Consider the following 20,065-nt stretch of genomic DNA (forward strand, 5'->3'; position numbering starts at 1 on the left):
TCACCGCAGTTCTGTTTGTTTACTTCCTTGACATACCTGGATATGAAGAATATATTGCAGAGGAAGTCCTGTAGGTCATTCCAAGTAGCTTACAAAGGCTCACAAATTCAAATGAATGTCATGAACGGGCTAAATTATAAGAAACAAACACTGAAACGAGACGCAATGGCTGCACACATGTCGTGGACCACGGCGCGTTTGCACTCTTGCTCTCCGACTATTCTTGCTACTGACATGGGCTCACCACCCACGACATAAACATTTCACTTTACGGCTCGATAGTATACGTATTCAAGTTTTCATCTGCCTCTTGGAATTTTGAAAATTACTCTTATAATGAGCCGAAATTAAGTCGTTTAAAATGTGCATGAGAACAGTGGAGAGGGAAAACGGTATAATTTAACATAATTATTTATTCACAATATTAATTTCAAAGCCTTCGCGCATGCGGCGCGCATCGCAGAGCATTGTGGGTGCAGCTGATCGGAGCGAAGTCGCGAGAGGAAGAAGAACTACAAGACCAAAACAAAACATGGCCGTAAGTTTGTTTACTATTTATTAATTGTTGGTTATTTGTTTAATTTTGATTCTATTTTTTATTGGGTGGTTCACTTTTGTGGGTATATAAATATGTGACTTTAAAATATAACCTTTCAAATTGATGAGGACCTATGATCAAATCATTTGTTGATCGTTAGATATAAACCTCATATTGTAATACAGTACAACCAAAATTACAATTCAAACACTATAAAAAAATTTTATTCAACTAGTTTTGTCTGTCACAGTTGACAAACTATATCTTACTAAAAATGAATAATACAATCTCACTGTAAAGAATATAAATTGTACTGGTCACATTAATTCTTCTTCGGCAACATAACCTAGATGAGCTTAACCTAATATCTTTATTTGGTTGTGTTTTATGTTCTTTATATAGCCTACTATATTTCTTCTAAAATATTTGACATAAACTTTCATTATTGATTTTTAAAGGTTGCCATTATTGTTATAAGTTATATCAATGTTTTAATTGTCCTGCTGTTATAGCCTATTCTGTTGAAGAACAACTATAGGTTAGAATTCAGTTGAGTAAACATATGCCTACTGTTCTTTGACTAGTTTAGATCATATTTAGGACTCTGGGCAATGTACCCAGTTAGATGGCCTGCTTATCATACTCTACCCAAGACTTTATACATTAAACTTTCAGTGCCCAGTTATTGTACATTTATGCTAGGTTTACTGTGAGTCTAACATACATCAGATGATATTCAAATTATAAACATTGTTTGTTACATCAAAATATTATAAAAAGTTAACATCATGTAATCTTGCGTTAACAATGTAGATGAGTCTAGCTTTTTTTCTCAAATAAAACCGTTTTTTCCACCAGTCTTTGATTTATCGTTTCAGGGCAGCAGTACAATAGACAGCCACCATGACAATCGTTTCAGCCAAGCAAATTTTCAATTAGAAATACCTAAACTATCAAATACAAAACCATTCTTATTATAGTTATATTTACAATTAGTAACTAAAGTTAGGCTAGCTGTTTTTAATGTATTTTATCAATATTGTTTAAAATTAATTAAAACAATGTAAGATCATTTGTGCGGTATTTAAGTAGTGGTCGCAGCTAAAACAGTGATGAACTTACGTTATTTGTGTCACAAGCTGTCATTAACATATCCTTAAAAAACAGTTAAAATTGAGATTTACAGCGTTTTGTTTCTTATATTTAATATATACAAATAGACAGTTTTTAACTCATCATTAAATTAAGTATTACTTTCAGACATAAAACTGCTTTACCGTAGTAGTGCTTAGCTGAACTTAGTATGAAAAACCTATAACATAGTTCGTTATTTAGGTGCGTTACTGTTTAGTAGTCTAGATAATCAGAAATATCGATTCGATTGTCATGGTGGCCGCTTATTATACTGCAGCTTTGTTTCAGTTCATGGCCTTTAAGGGATGTTTCGGTTCTGTAACAGGTAACGCCAATAACTCTGGTGTAATTTTTGGTTATATGTAAACCGAATAATCTTATTATTGCCGTACTATTACGTTATTAATATTTATTGTTCTTGTCATTATTACTTTTTTCGAGTAGTTAGATAGTCTAATATGTAATGCGATAACTTAGCATCATACTATTATATGTAATTTATTATTATTTACTATATTCACTAGAAAAAATTTAAAATTTTTAATCTCATAATTTTATGTTGCGTATATCCTGATTCTGCTGTTAGAAATAAAGAAATGTAAGCTATGAGGATATTCTGCATTAGCCAATTGGATTGTTGTGTTGTGCACTGGAAGGATATTGTTTGCTACTCATCTTGTACAGCTTTGTAGATATTTTCCCCTTTTGCTGAGTTCTGTGTGGTCCACGTAGAGCACTCTGCGGAGTACATGTATAGTCCAATAACAGTCATGAGCTTCAGATTTTTTATCAAAAGCCTCTTTTTTGAAATTAGGTTAGACAGTTCTCAATCGGCTTTTTCAGTAGCAGTAGTTCTTGGTTGTGTTCCTAAAATTTAAATAGGGCATACCTTATGTGCGATTTTACTGTGGATATCAAGGTTTTTCAACCTGTTGTCCATAGTTTCTCATACAATATAGATCCCAGATTTACACTTTTCCTATTAGCTTAATAGCTTATGTGTTCAGATCTGAAGAGTCTGTTCAGAAGAGGCTGGTACCTACAGTAATGCCAAGTAACTTTGACTGTTTTTTTATAACCTCAATAAATCTATATCTAGCATCAATCTCAGAGTAAATGCTGATAACACTGGTTACATATTCTTTCAAAGATCAAAATATAGCATTAGAAATTGTAGAATCCCTTATTTATACATAAAGACTAAAATTTAGCTGTCAAAACATCCTACTTCTTTGGAGTCAAGTTGGACGTTAATTTCAGATGGGATGATCAGCAATTGCAGTTATGCTTAGAAAAAACTCTTCTTAATGTGACTTATCTGCCTCCTAAAAATCGTCATCTTTCAAATTATATAATAAGGATTGATTGAACAACGTAATCCGCTGCTCAGTCATTATGAAAAGGGGACAAGAAATTCAGGAATAGGAAAAGAAAGCTTTAGGAGTATTAGTATTTTACTACCAAAGTCCATCTGTATGGAATCCTTTAAATCCAGATTGGTATCCGAACACCCGTATTGGGTCCCCCGTACATCCTAGAATCAATCCATCATGTAAATATCAGAAAAAAATCCGTACTACTTCATTCAGAATAGCTGAGTATATTCAAAACAGCAAAATTAAAAATGTTTTGAGCATAAACCAAAATGTGTTTGCCTAAAGTCAAGCAGCCACTCCTAAATTAGTAAAATCCAATCAAACACTTCTACAAATTGAAATATCAAAACTTTTCTGGTATCGCAATATATTTTATAACGTTTAGGAGTTTTTAAAACATTTCTTTAATGTAAGGTAGTCTGGATTTATAAGTATTTTAACACAATTTTGTTACATAAATAAATTTGAAACTTTGGCATGATTCTTCGCTTTTACTGAAAAGTGACCACTTATCTTGGTAGAATTTATATGGTTCACATCCCTTTAATTCAAGGCAATGGTTGGAACAAGAGGTGTAAGATGTTGGATATTTTATAGGACTTAAGAGTAAACTACATTCTTTTCAAATGGTTACCTGTTAAGTTTGTTAAGTGTAAACTTGTTCTGGCCAAGTGTTGTCATTTAACTATTTTGGTGAACTGAATGCCAATTAGTTCCTCCAAATGTTGTGTTATCCCATTCATCTTTATTAACACGTTTTATACCAATAACCTTATGTTAGCATCGAGTGTGTTGTGTTCATGCACACATTAGTCACTGTGCTGTTTGGTAGTCAAAGTGTTAAAAAAAAACAAACTGAGATTTTATAAGGTCAACATAATTTATGGAATATCACATTAATATAAAATCATTGTAAAAGCAATATCTAGCTTTTACAATAGAAATGTTTGATGAACCCATAAAGCTCTATCCAATTGAAGGATCAGAACAAACTTTAACTACAATAATATACTTATGGTTTGATTTTCTTATAAAGCATGTATTGCTTTAAGTTATTTTTAGTAGAGGGATTGAAGATGTAATGCCAGTTTATGTAGGCTGGAATTTTCAATCATCACTGGTTTTGTTTGAAATGATATATTCATATATTAAAGTAATAAAAAAAATTAGAGTAAAAAATAGTTCAGAAAAGAATGGAATCTATTGACTTTTATAAGCTTAATGATGAAATGCCATTAAAAAAATATGAAATACTAAAAGCTAGAAAGCAAACTCTTTGCTGATTAAAATAAAGTTTTACATATTCACACCATAGTGAACACCAACTCTTATTATTAATAGCAAAAAATATAATGGTATTGAAGACAATTACTCTAAAAATAATTGAACATAATTATGTAATCATGAGGCAGGAGTTATGAGAACTAATTTTATGTTAGACAAAGTATACAGAAAAATGGCCAAACCAATTAAGTGATTTTGTAATCCCTCCTGCAGACAAAAGAGAAATTGTGTCAGCTTACTGAGTGAGACTTTGCTAATGCTCAACCAATTATTGGTTGGATAAGAAAGTTTAAGATTTGTATGATAAAAATATCATTTATAGTGTTTGAGAAAATTTAGTTAATATAATTGCATCACGATTGTAGATGATTTTTTAAATTAAGTACAAAGAATAAAATTAAGGTTGGCTTATCTGTCTATTCATTAAATTTTATGCAGGTACACTCATAAACTTTTGAGACATAAATTAGGAATCGTACTGCCTAAGAATGATCCTTGAAGGACTCCATGAGATATTTTGCTTCTCCTGTGCTGATGCATGACATATAAATAAATACACATGTATGTGCGGCACGTGCCATTTATGTGGCACACATTTCTGACTGGTGCAGCAATATATAAATTAAGACATGAAAAATTAGATCCTGACCTATTATTATATCAGAACTCATACCACTACTAACAGTGGTTTTTGAATCTCACCAAAAAGTTCAGCAATGTTTTGTGGAAAAATTGCAAACCCCTTGCACTGAACAAGCAAAAGTAATAGGTTTGTAATTAACAGTTTAGTACAGTTCATGTTTCTTTTTGTAATTGATAAACTATTTTAAATTATTTAGAAAAACTTCCATTTTAAAATGAAGAATTTATTAATTTTGTGTACGTACAAATATGTGCTTTGAGGAGCACTTTATTGACCACGTTATTACAACATCAATGTCACAAGTCTTAAAGCATAAATTTCAAACAGGTGTTAGAAAATTAAAAAAATGAAAATTTAAAATGAGACAATGTCATGATTGTTTTAATGCAGAAAAGTATTTAAAATAATAGGTCTGATTTGTATGTTTATTTAGATTTATTGAAATTAATTGTTCACCACAATATTTATTTTAGTCCTACCTAATGTAAAATATCATATAGTAGTAATTATTTAAATTCAGTGTAAAATTGGTTAATTGTTTGATGATAGAAGGAAAATATTACAATATTGAGGGATAGTAATGTTATTTAGTTCATCCCTTACTAATCTTTTGTATCATAACTGTTTGTTGTCCAGATATTATAATGTTATTTTTATAAATTGTATCGATTGCTTAACAGCATATTATTTCAGTGACTGTAAGAATGTTTACTAATATATTTTTTAAATTATTAAATGCATGTATTTAACTCTGATTATCATGAATTTAAAGTTCTATACAAGGTAAGGCAGACCACCCGTGTGGTAAGTTATATTATATTTTTTCTTTGTATCCCCTATGACTTCAGAAACTCAATAAAATTATTTTAAACCTTGAGAAATGTCTAAAAAAGACTTTTGTTGGAGATGTGGATATTTGGAAAATGTTTAAATATAAACGTTGGTTGTGTAATACATAATTTTAAAGGTCTCATTACACTAAACATTTTGGCGAAAATAATACGTAGTTATCTTCTCTATTTACAGAATGTGCTAAAATATTTTAAAACGTCATCATACACTTATCACACCTCTAGTACTGATGAAAACCATTCTTTTTATGGCCAGAGGGAAGCTGCTATTAGGTACACTAAAGAGTCCAATGTCCTTCACTCCAGTCCATGCGGGGTTGGATACGTTATAAGGATCACCAACCCGCTAAACCCTACTCTCATCCCTTCTGCACATCCAGCCGGAACCGCTGCAGAGCATTACTTCAGCTTGATGATTGCCTTACACTGATGCGTTCTTCTTTACGTTTAGTCTCCACGGCTCATCTTCTACCTTTCGATGGATAATGGAAACAGCCATCGTGCTGGCAGCACCCCACATGTCAGATTGTATTGTGATAGGGATTAAGGTCTCGGATATCAACTGTCCAGTGATATTCCAGCAGCCCTTTCCTCCACTAACTTCTCGCAGAAGAAAAGGGTATGTTCCACAGTGGCTTCCTCCTGGCAGCATCCCATATGTCTTTAGATTGTATCATGGCAGGGTTTAAGGTTGCGGGTATCAGTTGTCTATTGGTATTCCAGTGGTTAGCCCTTCCCTCTACCCGCAGTGTCTTTCTCCTGGCTGTAACGGAGGTGAAGCATTAGTACTGATGATGATATGGTGGTGACACAGTGCTTTGCATGTAAAAAGTAACATTTCATCTACAAAAATGATGTTATTACTGTATAGGCTACACCTGTATGTATGTATATATCAAGAGTTTCAATTTTTAATTGGGTTTACAAAGTTCTAGAATGCTCAAACTCAGACTAGAGGTACTGAAAAGCCTAAAACTAAATATCTATAAGTAGCAAGGTATAATGAATATGGAACAATCCTTAAAAAATCTCAAAATAAACATTTTATTTGCATTAAAGTTTTTCTCTATCACTGTTCAAAAGTGGCAGTTGAAACCAGAATTTATAATGCAAGTAATATAATAAAAATATTGGGAATATAGAAAAAGACTCCAGAAAAGTAGTTACTGCAACGGGGACGTCAGTACTATTGTTCATAAGTCTGTTCTTTTCAAATAAACCAATATGTTTAAGCTTGAGCAGTTCAACATTTTTTAATCTTTCATCTGAAAAATGTTATATGTAATTAAGTTACAAACACACAAAGAACATTTTAATGTACATATTATTTAGTGTACGGAATCGTTAATTGTTTTGATGAGATAAAATTTTGTTGTATGCTGATTTTTATTTTTATGAGTTGTAGAAACAAAAACTGTTCGATCCAGTGGAAATTGGTATAAAATTTGTATGCACAGTGTATATTTAATTAAATTTAAGTTTTGAACGGTACGGATCCATACAAACATTACACATACACATTGAGTATCTTGAAATCTATTGATGATAAAGTTATTTAACATTTCTGTTAATATACTTCTTTTTTTGTGTTTTCAGTATAAAAGAATGGAGCTGCTATTTGAATGTATAGATTAGGGATTCTTTGCTCAAATTTTTTGTTTGTGACAAAATATAAATCCTGACCAGAAAAAGTATAACTATTTATAGATATTTTATGACAATAATAGTATAATGGTTTTTAAATATATACCACCACAATAGTAACTTGCCCAATGGTTATCTTTTTTCCACTTAGGATTAAGAGTTGAAGATACCTCTCATTTCAATTACTTCCATAAGGTTGTTTTCTTTATTATTTATAAGTGGATCACTCACTGGGAGGCGTTCTTGAAGAGAAATGTGCAACATTACATTACCTAATGCTAACATTCAGAGCTCTTAAGACGGGAGGCTTAGAATAGCGATGGTTATGGATAAAGAAAGCTTCAGGCATTTTTCATCTCTACACGATTCTGAACCGACTTGATATTTAGGTTGGATGTAGAATTCATGCTGAAATCCCTCGTATATTCACCATGAGGTGGAATAGTCATGTCACCTTGGGCGGAGAGAATCCAATCCTCGCTAGCTTTGTTCTAATCTGTTATCAGTCAAAGCAGGCAGGGGAAGACTTTTCCTCATATTTATGTTTTCAAAGACCCATCGGGTTCTCCAGACATGACCCATCGTTTTTTTTCTATACACTGTTAAATTCTAATGGTGGATGTAAACCAGCTAGATGTAACCCACCTGGGGAATATCCCAATAAATTTTAGTCAAGGAAAGCAATTGATCTAAGATTATAAGATAGTTTTATACTATCAATCATAGCGACATACAAACATATCATGTGACTCCAAGAAAAGTATTAGGTAGTATTCAGTGGTGAATAATGTGACCTCCAATTTCAATTTCACACTGTTTTTTCATAGTACTGTGATTGACTCTGATACTTACCATAAAGCTTCAAGATGACGTTAAGAAATGCTCCTAAAACTGCAAAACATTTATGACATCACAACTATTAGCCAGATTCTGCCTGCAAGACAACTGCTGGACTGTGTTTTTTCACAACATCACAAATGGCAAAATAGATTAATTCACAGGGTAATCTCTTTTACAGATTTAGTGTGCAGCATAATATCACTTGCAGGGTAAGCGTGTAGGATAATCGGTCTTGCAGGGTAAGTGTGTAGGATAATCTCTTTTGTAGGATAAGCGTGTAGGATAATCGGTCTTGCAGGGTAAGTGTGTAGGATAATCTCTTTTGTAGGATAAGCGTGTTGGTAAACTGCCTTGCAGGGTAAGTGTGTAGGATAATCTCTTTTGTAGGGTAAGCGTGTCGGATAAACTGTTTTGCAGGGTAAGTGTGTAGGATAATCTCTTTTGTAGGATAAGCGTGTTGGTAAACTGTCTTGCAGGGTAAGTGTGTAGGATAATCTCTTTTGTAGGGTAAGCATGTCGGATAAACTGTCTTGCAGGGTAAGTGTGTAGGATAATCTCTTTTGTAGGGTAAGCGTGTAGGGTAATTCTATCTTGCAGGGTAAGCATATAGTAAACCCTAATTTCTGTATTGTGGGAAAAAAGCCTTAGCCTGTGCACTTAGTGCTGAAAGGACCTTTACAATATCTCCCAAACTTATTTTTTAATCTTCAAATCTGAGGCTTCTGCAAAAACCTAGAAGATTTTAGGGTTCCTCTTCTCTGATGTCCTTGGGATCAAGATATAAGGTCCTAGGAATTTTTCCCTGGTTTTGCAAATGGTAGGACAGTTCAGCCATATGTGTTCCGCTGATTCTTCCTCCTCTTTGCAGAGTCTGCATTCATCAGTCTGGCTTAGACTTATCTTCATCAGATGTTTTCTGTAGGCCATGTCCTTGTTTGCAAGTTGTAATCATATATTCTCATTGTGTATATTTAGGAGTTTTGTCCACCCCTTTGCAAATACAGAGATAAATATTTTTGATGTTTTGAGTCCTGAGGCCTTTCTCCAAGTTTTGGATCTAATACTCTTTTCCAAGTACTTACTAGAGCTTTACATTAATATAGGAGAAGGCTATTCCACAGTCCGGCTCTGGTCCTATCAAAAGGCTTCCAGAGCCAATCTTTTCAAGAGTGTCTCCTGTTTCATTCCCAGAAATGCCTTTATGGTCCAGCAACCAGCCAACAACTTTGTTCCTCTTTGCCAGTTCCAATAGTGCATTCTTACATTCCCATACCGCTTAATGATATTGTAATATTTAATTGTTGATCAGCTGTTTTAAGTTTTGTAAAAAGACATTTAAAATGCTGTAATGGATTTCATATAAATACAAACCTCTCTATCCCTATTATTGGACTTCTGAGCTTATCATACTGTATTGAGTTTTTATCAATTACACTTTTATACTACATTACGAGGTTATTATACATGGTTTGCTATAATTTTATTGTGTTTTCACTAATTGTTATTTGCAATTACATACTAAGAATGCTTGAATTGTATTGAAATATAGGTTTTTTCAAGTAAATTGTAAAATAGACCAAATAGAAATTAAGTTTAAATTAAAAAGGTTTTTTTAATTTCCTTTAATTGCCAATTGACCTATGTTGTCATTAAGAATTTGTTTAGGTTGTAAAATTTTCCAAATTTGAAAATTTTTATGGTGTAAGAGTAACTTGCAAAAACAGTCAAACGATATACTGTTCAAAAGTTTATCTTGTGCTTTTTCCGACATAAAAAATTGACACTTGCAAATTTAAATACAAAAGTACCACAGGTAAAAAGAAAATACTCAAAAGATTTCCAAAAAATCTCTGCCATTTGAACAAGACGTAAGACATTTTCAAAATGTCAGTATTTAAAAACCTTTAAAATACTGTGCCATGTGACTATCTTGCTATTTGAAATGTTGGAGATTCAAACCTGTAACCCTCATTTTTGGGCTTTTCAGCTTATATTTTAAATGTGACAAAAACAATTATGCCACGTCCGCCGTATGAGATTTATTAAGGTTACAGTTTATTGCTTTGTTGTAAGTCAAACACTTAAACCACAGGAGATTGTGGGTGGATGGTGTGAAACACCCTGTATTAATATGGAACATTTAAACTATGTTAAATGAATCAGTGATCTCTATTTAATGTTTTCTTTTTGTTTAATTGGATTTGTCTTATTTTTCAGATTTACAAAATATTATAAATATAATTAGTTTATTTATTTGTTTAATCATTTAATTATTAGAGATTATTCAAATGTGCTCTGAAAATGGTTTAGTGCGGAAAAACAAACAATAAAATGTTTAAAAAGGAATTTAGTTTCTTATTTTTTTATATTAATTATAAGAAAACCATATGGTTTTTGATTTGGAAGCTTATTTTTTATGACAAAAAAATCAAATTATGATACACTACTGGATCCAAAATGAATACAGAGGTTTAGTGGAAAAGATTGCTAATACTCTACCCATCCTCAAAAATAAAAGCATTTAAAAATTAATTTATGAATAATCTTTTATGTAAAGATTAAATTTTAGTCAGTTTCCATTGATAGTGACTTTCAGTTTATGTCTTGTAAATAGAACAACATTTTACATACATCTTAGAAAAAAGGTTGAAAATTGAGCTTAGGAAGAACTTAACATATTAAGAAATTATATTTGTCTACGAACAACGATAATTTCGATGCAGTTTTTGTAAAAGTATTACTAAAAACTGGCTTGTTGATTTGGCTGTGAGATATCGTATTTCTTAATACATAAGAATGGTTGTATGAGTAAGTAAATATCTTGACATCTAGTTTAATAGTCTCGCGAGTTTCATACTATATACAAAAACTTAGTGGTCTTGTGGTTTTAAGTGATTTTCTGCAGGTAGAATGCAAAACAATACAAACATGTTTTTATGGAGACACTCATGTTCAACCTATCAATCTTCTGCCATCAAACCCATTGAGCCAACCTGAAATAATTTTGTAATGAAAACTGCAGAAAAAAACATCCATCTCAGGAATGGTTCCATAATGAACATGGATAGTTAGTGAGTTTTTGAATCTTACTATGAATCAATGCATTATTAATTTTTTTTAACAAATTGATCCACAAATTTATTTGAGAAAAGTTTTCATATAATACCATAAATCTTGTTCTTTCATTGTTTCCTAGCTAGTTGAGTTTTTGGCCTCGTACAAGTTATAGAGTTTTAGTACTTATATAAAACTCCTAAAGTTTAAAATAGGCCTAAATTTTAGGACATATAATTTTTAGTAAATTTAATCCTCCACATATTTGTATGTGTTTTGCCAAGGTTAGTTTCAGTGTAATATTTTTCATTTAATTAAAACCAGATCAATGAATGTGAGATTTTGTGTTTTCTTGTGGTTATGTAATTTGAGATTTGTAAATTGGCTGAGCATTAACGAAGCCTATCACTAGTAGGGCTGGAAACTTCATTTCTGGTCAGCTGTCTGTCCACTAGATATCTCCATATGAACTGACTTGTAGACTTTTTCATGAAACTTCATTTCTATATGAGGAACATATTTTTCACTCCATGAGATATGGCTGAGTGTTAGCGAATATTTTCTTATTGGTCCTATGGGTAACCATGATGTCAAAGAGAAAATAAAAGAATAAATAATCAATACGACTTCTTTGTTTATATTTTTTTAAATAAACAGTTTCTACTTTTGATGGTTATTTAATGGTGTAATACACTTTGAAAAGGCTTGGTTTTCACTTTTTATTGACTGGAAACATTGACTAGTAATGGCCTGGAAATTAAGCCCCCCCCCATTCACATTATTCAAAATGCAAAATTTATCTCAATTGAGTAACATTCTGTCCAGCTTAAAATACCACTAATCACTTCAAACGAAGACACATTGTAATTTTGAATGCCACATTGTAATTTTGAATGTCGCTCAATAAATCATGTATTACGCTAAACAGTTACAAATCATGCCTTCCCTTTGGAATTAATCACTAAAATTAGTGTCAAGTTTCTAAAGAACTCTTACTAACAAATATTCAAGGACATTGTTGTTTAAATAATTTTCATCCTCTGGCTCTAATCTCAAGGTCTGTGTCCTAAGATTAAATTGAATAACCACCTTTCTGATATCAGCTTCTGATACTGTTTCTGATATCAGTTTCTGACGAGTTTTTTGATACTGTCTTTGATATCAGTTTATGATACCGTTTCTGATATCAGTTACTGATACTGTTTCTGATATCAGTTTCTGACGAGTTTTTTTATACTGTCTGATATCAAGTTTATGATACGTTTCTGATACTGTTTCTGATATCAGTTACTGATACTGTGTCTGATACCAGTTTCTAATACTGTTTCTGATATCAGTTTATGATACTGTGTCTGATACCAGTTACTGATACTGTGTCTGATACCAGTTTCTAATACTGTTTCTGATATCAGTTACTGATAACTGTGTCTGATACCAGTTTCTAATACTGTTTCTGATATCAGTTACTGATACTGTGTCTGATACCAGTTTCTAATACTGTTTCTGATATCAGTTACTGATACTGTGTCTGATACCAGTTTCTAATACTGTTTCTGATATCAGTTACTGATACTGTGTCTGATACCAGTTCCTAATACTGTTTCTGATATCAGTTTTAACTGTGTCTGATACCAGTTTCTAATACTGTTTCTGACATCAGTTTCTGATACTGTTGATCTGACAAAAACCGTCATTAACTAATCGAATACAATGCTTTTAAGCCAAGCTAAAGTCGAGACAAAAACACAAGGTATTAAGGATTATGTGAATTGCAATTCATAACCTTAACTTTAAGGTAGCACCATTTAGATACTCCAGCTTCTATAAATAATATATACTGTAAAATCTGACTTTAAAAATTGGCCTTTATGAAACGGTGATTGGCAAAAGGACTAAGTCTCGAGGGAACAGCAAGGGATTAGGGGGCGAAAGGAGGGGGTAAGGTCAGTTTTCAATTTGGCCAGTAGCTAACGTAACAGCCATAACTCTTGTAGCCAACAATAATAGCCCAGCCGCCATATTGCAGTCAGGTACTGTGTGGCGCGGCTGCGACTGTGATCCTTATTGCCAGCTGTTATGTGGACAGGAGACGGGACCTGGACACTCATTACCCCATATACTAGCAATGGAGGAAACTGGGTGAAAATAATACCTTGTAGCAAGTGAAGCGCATCGTACATTGTGTGTACGATAGCTATTCTGTGTATCTTCACGACTGTGATCCTTATTGCCAGCTGTTATGTGGACAGGAGACGGGACCTGGACACTCATTACCCCATATACTAGCAATGGAAGAAACTGGGTGAAAATAATACCTTGTAGCAAGTGAAGCGCATCGTACATTGTGTGTACGATAGCTGTTGTTTGTATCTTCACGACTGTGATCCTTATTGCCAGCTGTTATGTGGACAGGAGACGGGACCTGGACACTCATTACCCCATATACTAGCAATGGAAGAAACTGGGTGAAAATAATACCTTGTAGCAAGTGAAGCGCATCGTACATTGTGTGTACGATAGCTGTTGTTTGTATCTTCACGACTGTGATCCTTATTGCCAGCTGTTATGTGGACAGGAGACGGGACCTGGACACTCATTACCCCATATACTAGCAATGGAGGAAACTGGGTGAAACTAATACCTTTTAGCGAGTGTAGCGCATCGTACATTGTGTGTACGATAGCTATTCTGTGTATCTTCACGACTGTGATCCTTATTGCCAGCTGTTATATGGACAGGAGACGGGACCTGGACACTCATTACCCCATATACTAGCAATGGAAGAAACTGGGTGAAAATAATACCTTTTAGCAAGTGAAGCGCATCGTACATTGTGTGTAGCCTACGATAGCTGTTGTCTGTATACATAGCTATTCCTTAACACAGAACTATCATATTGTTTTAGCAATAAATTTGTTTGACTTTATCAGGGTGTACGACAAACAAACAGTATGATTCAATATTTCAGAGAATATAACCTTGAAATTAATAACACATATCGAACTGAATGTTTAGCTTGCAAAGGATGCGTACGCATAACATTCATGTAATGTTAGGAAATTAATTCCCTGAAGAATTTTAATCGGTCGTGCAGTCGGTGCATGATAAACTGGAATGACCGTGTAATCTTTTAGCAAAACTTAATTCATTTTTACTTTTTTCGGGGGGGGGCATCTTAAATTGTGTTGTACTGAGAATATAATTCAAACTACAAATATTGAAATTTTCCTTTAGGAATGTTTTATGGTATCGTAAGTATATCGCGGGAATTTATTTAAAGGGAAATTTTTAATATATATATATATATATATATATATATATATATTTTATTTCCCCCTTATTATATACACAAAATCTTGAAAACGCAAACAATTACGCCAGTGGGCGTAGAAATATACGGAAATTTCCTTTTTCTATATATCACCGTCAGAAAATTAGTTGGATGGGACTGACATTCTGATCACCCTGTACATGCTACGGGCAAGAATTCGATTGTCCTTAAACTCGAGCGTGTAGACTCAACACGGCTGCAAATCGATTAGTGCGAGCGAGACATAAAACCGACCACGACAAACCATCGCATCGACTGTAGGAAAGTGGGGAAGAGGGCTTCGGGCCAACTGATTCCACATTAGTCAAGCCATAACAATAAAACGGGTTTACGATGCTGTAATGCTAAAGTTGGCACGTTAAAATTGCTATGAAACAAAGTTGAGATAAAACTAGTTAGACGATTTTGATGGCCCTGCAACAAAAATGCAGTTAATACCGTCTAACAGCGGCATTGCCGGCGCAGTCCGCACTCGTCTGCGCTTTATTCCTCACAACCGGAATATCGCTATCGTTAATACACAAAAGGGTGTAGTGCAGCGACATTATTGCTGTTCATTACGAGAGCAATAAATCTCAAATATGGCCGAGAGAATGACTCAATATTCCGTCCTCGGATCGCTTACAACTTTACGAAGCGATGTATGAACCGCCTCTGTTGCAAGTGGCGCTGTTTATTGCTGAATGATGAAATAGTCTTGCGCAACGTTTTATTGTTAATTACTTACGAGGTAATGCAGGATATGCACACGCAATTACAGGTCGCTATAAGTAAATTTATGGTGCAGAATGGTTTTATGCGAAAGGAATCATATAGTTAGAAATAAACCACGAGACAAAACATGGAATGAACGGCTGAAGCACCTGTTTCAGTTGGTTGCACTGGCAAATAATATTTTAACCACTTCTGCCTTACTATTGGAATGAAGAGCCCATGAAATAATTTAATTATCATCTTTAATTGTTTCAAGATGTGGACAAGTTAAATTATCGTAATTATATTCAGAGATGAATATTGGATAGTATTTTTTAACATCTATATACATTAATTTAGTTCAAATTAAAAATAATAAATATGAAAACTTTAAAAGTTTATTGTTATTTGAAGATAAGTATAGTTCCTATAGTAATTGTACGGCTTAAAGAAAACTCATAAGATGCGATCTACTAAATTGAAGATACAGGCCAACTAATGAAAAACATATTTTTATATTTAACTTTTTCATGTAACTTTTATACAGGCACAAGAAAGGTGAATGCTTGGATGGGCAATAGTAGGCTACCGTTTGCTTCTTTGAATACTGGCATGCTTCTTTCCGATAAGGCAGAGGTACAGGGCATCGTATTACGAAGATTTGTTCTGAAGCCGTCCGTCATCGATACAATAATATCAGCCTTATACAGACGAGGTGAGATGCTTCAACGGTGGCAGGTTTCTTCGACAATGCCAGCAACACAATAATCAATTTAGGAAAATCGTCTAAGGGTTAGACAAGATAAGATGATACCACTTATTATACTTGCTATGCCGTGCTCATCCAGTTTACTTCGCTGTCGATCGTCCAGTTTGGGATTCTTGCTTAACGCCAGTCTCTGGTCTGCAGATGTCCGAACCAATACCGAAGATCTTTATTTCTAGCACAATTAAATAATTAGGGACTACAGTTGCCACAATAAATGTTACAGACTCAAAAACAATATGAACATTCGATGTGAAACACTCCAAGTCGTCGAATCACAAAAATCCTCGTACCTCTTAAAAACCATACGATGCTGACGAATATGAAACTGAATCCCTCGAGTAAACTCAGATAAACTGGTCGTATCATCTAGACCGTGCTTTCGGTCATCCCAAGGCTCTTCCCAGTTGCACATGTTGAGGAATTTCTTATGCCCAATATGAGTTTTAAAAGGTGCCTCAAACGCGCTTCCTCTTTAGGTAACTATGAATTTAAAACGACCGCTGATTTAGGCCTTTGGATCTGAGTTCGAGATAGCGCAGGATCGTCCTGATCATAGAATTTGGGATCAGATTACATCATTCTACCGTCATTAACGTATAATATATATGTATTTATTGTCCAATAGTACACAAATAAATACTATGGTTATTGAAAAACTGGTTATTTATAAACAAAGGCTTTGAAAAAATCCAGGAATTACTGGAATTGATCTGGTAAATTTCACTACTGTATTTACATGGAGAACTTGGATTCTGTGATTTTTCTACATAGTTAATGATTACACATATTTTTTAATTTTTACATCAAATTTTTTTATCATATTAATACTAAAAATCGACTTAAAAACAAAGTATCGGCCTTAAACACATGCAATGTTGTCTCAAATAAGTTATAAATATTAAAATAAAATATTTAGTAAGTGTTTTCCAAAGTGTACACAGTGAAGAAGAGTATACAAAGAGACAGTAGTGATCCAAGACATTCAAATTAACTTTTTCTCTTTGAAACGATGCATCTTTGTTTCTAATTCATATTTGTCCTGAAATTGAAAATCGATGTTTTACAAATTTTTTAAAATACTTTCCCAGTAACATACTGTATTGTGTAAAATAGGTTGTTTAAGATAAATTGAAAGTTATAATTTTCTTCATTTATGGATGATAAATTAATTGAAATAACGTCATCTATTTCTATACAAACTTGAATTTTATATGCAACTTTATATGTATGTTATAAATGCAACTTTATTAAAAAAAAATTACATGAAATTTCGAAACATTATTAAGCAATTAAACTATGTGTTTAAAAAATTGCTAATGAAATTACGTTAAATATTATTAAGACTATAACTTGGTTTCTTTATATTGTTATGTCTACTAGAGGAATCTTGTTTTTTTTTCATGTAAGAGTAATGAACAGTATAGAAATATTAAAATTGGATGTTTAAGCAAATGACGTAATGGTTGAACACGAGTTTAAATCATATTAACATAAACTGATGTGTGTTGCAGGGTATGGCGGAGAGGAGCTTATCTGATGTCCATGCGCTCCCTTAACTGTCATAATATTGGTATGAACAACTGCGTGAAAGTTAAGCTAGAAAAATTTATGAAACTGTTTGGGTTTTTATATTAATTTTATTATTTCAAACAGTGAATTACAAAGTCTGTATGGCCCCAAACGTATTGGCACATATTAAGACAATTTCAATAATTTTAAAAATTTGCTAGTAATGTTGTAGACAAATATACAATAATCTCCAGATCACTCTTGCTTTGAAAACATTTGTTGCTGTTGATTATATTTTTCAAAGGTTCAAGAGCGATTAAGTTAGCACATGTTGTAGAACTGTAATGTCAATATTATATGTTCTCTTATAATTTAATTCGAGTGGATTTTAGGAAAATAAATAATTTAATGATCCTTTACTTTTGGAAAGTTATGGAAGAGATTTTAACAGAAAAAGATTTAATGAAAGAAGGTCAATGTTGGGGTGAGTGGACCTTTTCAATACCAGATGACAAGATTAATGAAAAGATAGCCTCGCTTCCACGATCAGAACAGGAGGGAAATTGTTCCACTTGGGCTAATTTATTTTCGTTGATACAAACTAAATCAGACTTCGATGATTCACCTTCTGCCTCTTCAGAGATCCACCACACAATGGAAGAGTCCCAAGTTCCGGATACTGAAGCAGAGCTTGGCAAAAGCATTGTCACAAGTTCCATGGAAGAGTTATCGGTTTCTCTAGTCGAGTTGTGTAAGCAGTTAGGACCGAAATTGAGAGTCGGAGCGGCGGAAGTCAAAGACGAGATGATGATGTTAGCAGGTGATTTGAAAAAGTTGAAAAGTGAATCAGTGACATTACTTATGGAAAATACTTGGCCCCAGCTCCATTCGGATAGTTGTAGACTCTGTTTTTGTATCCCATTTTGCGCAAGTAGCGAGCTGTGTGGGATTCTTTGCCGAAGAATTTTGCTGCCTTGGATGAGTGAGAGTCTACCGAGCAGACTGGAACAACTGTCGGAGATTCTCTCCCCAGAAGGGGAAACTGTCTGTGTTACTCTGGTGGCACCCCTTCTACAACTGGAAGATTCTCCTCTTGTACACGATTTGCTCAATTTGGAAGATTTTATGAGTTCGATGTCGCCCAAACATTGGACCGTTTTGCTGAGAGAGTTTCTCTCAGGGTTGGGAGATCTCGACAAATGGCAAGTCTCTGCTTTGGCAACCATAGTCCAACATGCTGAGCCAACCTGTGACATCTTATTTACTCTCGTCCAACTGATGTCTGCAACAGGATCAACGTTTGCTCAAAGCAGAGAGTTTGGAGCTCTTTTAGTTGCTGTGGCTAATCACCTGAAAGCGGACTCGGTTTCCCTTGTTCCACAGTTGAAACTCATCGTTAACAACTATAAAGGTTCATTGAAATTTAAAGCATTGAAAGTCTTAGCTGATGTAAGCTGATGAAATTAGAAATTCTATCTTTTGTAAAAATGTGAAAAATAATGGTTGTAAGAAAAATGTGATATTACGGTAATGATATTTTGTTGTAAAATAATACATAAATGTGAATACCATGCCAATACTATAATATTTATACTATGGGTTGTAATAAAAAGTATTTAAACTAAGAGGTGTAATTTTTATTATCAAACCATTAACTGTAATACTGAGTAGTAAAACTCTCCTTCAAAAGAGTACAGATTAGAAATATGTTTTTTTCCAAATCTATTTGAGCACGAAGAAACATTTAAACATTCTAAAATTGATGGCAAAAAGGAATAATAGTTTTTTGTTGACACTGCATATATTAAGTACAACCGTGCATACCGTATGTGCTTTTAAAATACAATCTTTGTTAGCAAAATAATAAAACATTTTTATTTTTTTTTAATATCCATTTTCAAAAGTTTATAGATAACTGTAGAGTAAAGGGAAGAACAAAATTAATTATAGAATTGCATTCATGAAGATACGTAAGTTCATAATTTATAATTTGTATTTTTAGTGGTGGGAGGGGGAGTGGGGAAATTAAATCTGTCATGCTTTACCTCAATTCCAAGATTTTGGTAAAAGTAAAGTTGTGAAATCTTGTGGATCTTTAATGGTTTAGGTATATGGAGGCATCAAATTATTCTGGTAAATGTGCACCTTGATAACCAATAAGATACATTTTCAACAATGCCCGTACTAGAAGTAAACTAGCTTCTGGGACCATTTCGGAGAGACATCGTATCTTGCAGATACTCGGTATACGAGTATCCTATACAAAATAGAATTCTAATATGTATCCAATCTAATTGGGTGTTCCTCCTAACCAGGTAAGGTTTCATAATGTTAGTGTTAGGATGTTCATGCTACTAATTTATCAGTTTAAAGAATATGTACATCCGAGATTTAGGTTA

General features: G+C 33.3%; 1 protein-coding gene across 1 annotated transcript; it reads left to right on the forward strand.

Moving 5' to 3' along the window:
• The first annotated feature begins 386 nt into the window (after positions 1-386).
• On the forward strand, positions 387-19,276 carry LOC124353630. Its single transcript, XM_046803560.1, has 2 exons — positions 387-538; positions 17,669-19,276. Exon 2 carries the CDS (start codon positions 18,024-18,026, stop codon positions 19,122-19,124), a length of 1,101 nt encoding a protein of 366 aa, XP_046659516.1. The 5' UTR covers positions 387-538; positions 17,669-18,023; the 3' UTR covers positions 19,125-19,276.
• The last annotated feature ends 789 nt before the right edge of the window (positions 19,277-20,065 follow it).

The sequence above is a fragment of the Homalodisca vitripennis genome, chromosome 2, assembly GCF_021130785.1.
Source record: "Homalodisca vitripennis isolate AUS2020 chromosome 2, UT_GWSS_2.1, whole genome shotgun sequence".
Lineage (NCBI taxonomy): Eukaryota > Metazoa > Arthropoda > Insecta > Hemiptera > Cicadellidae > Homalodisca > Homalodisca vitripennis.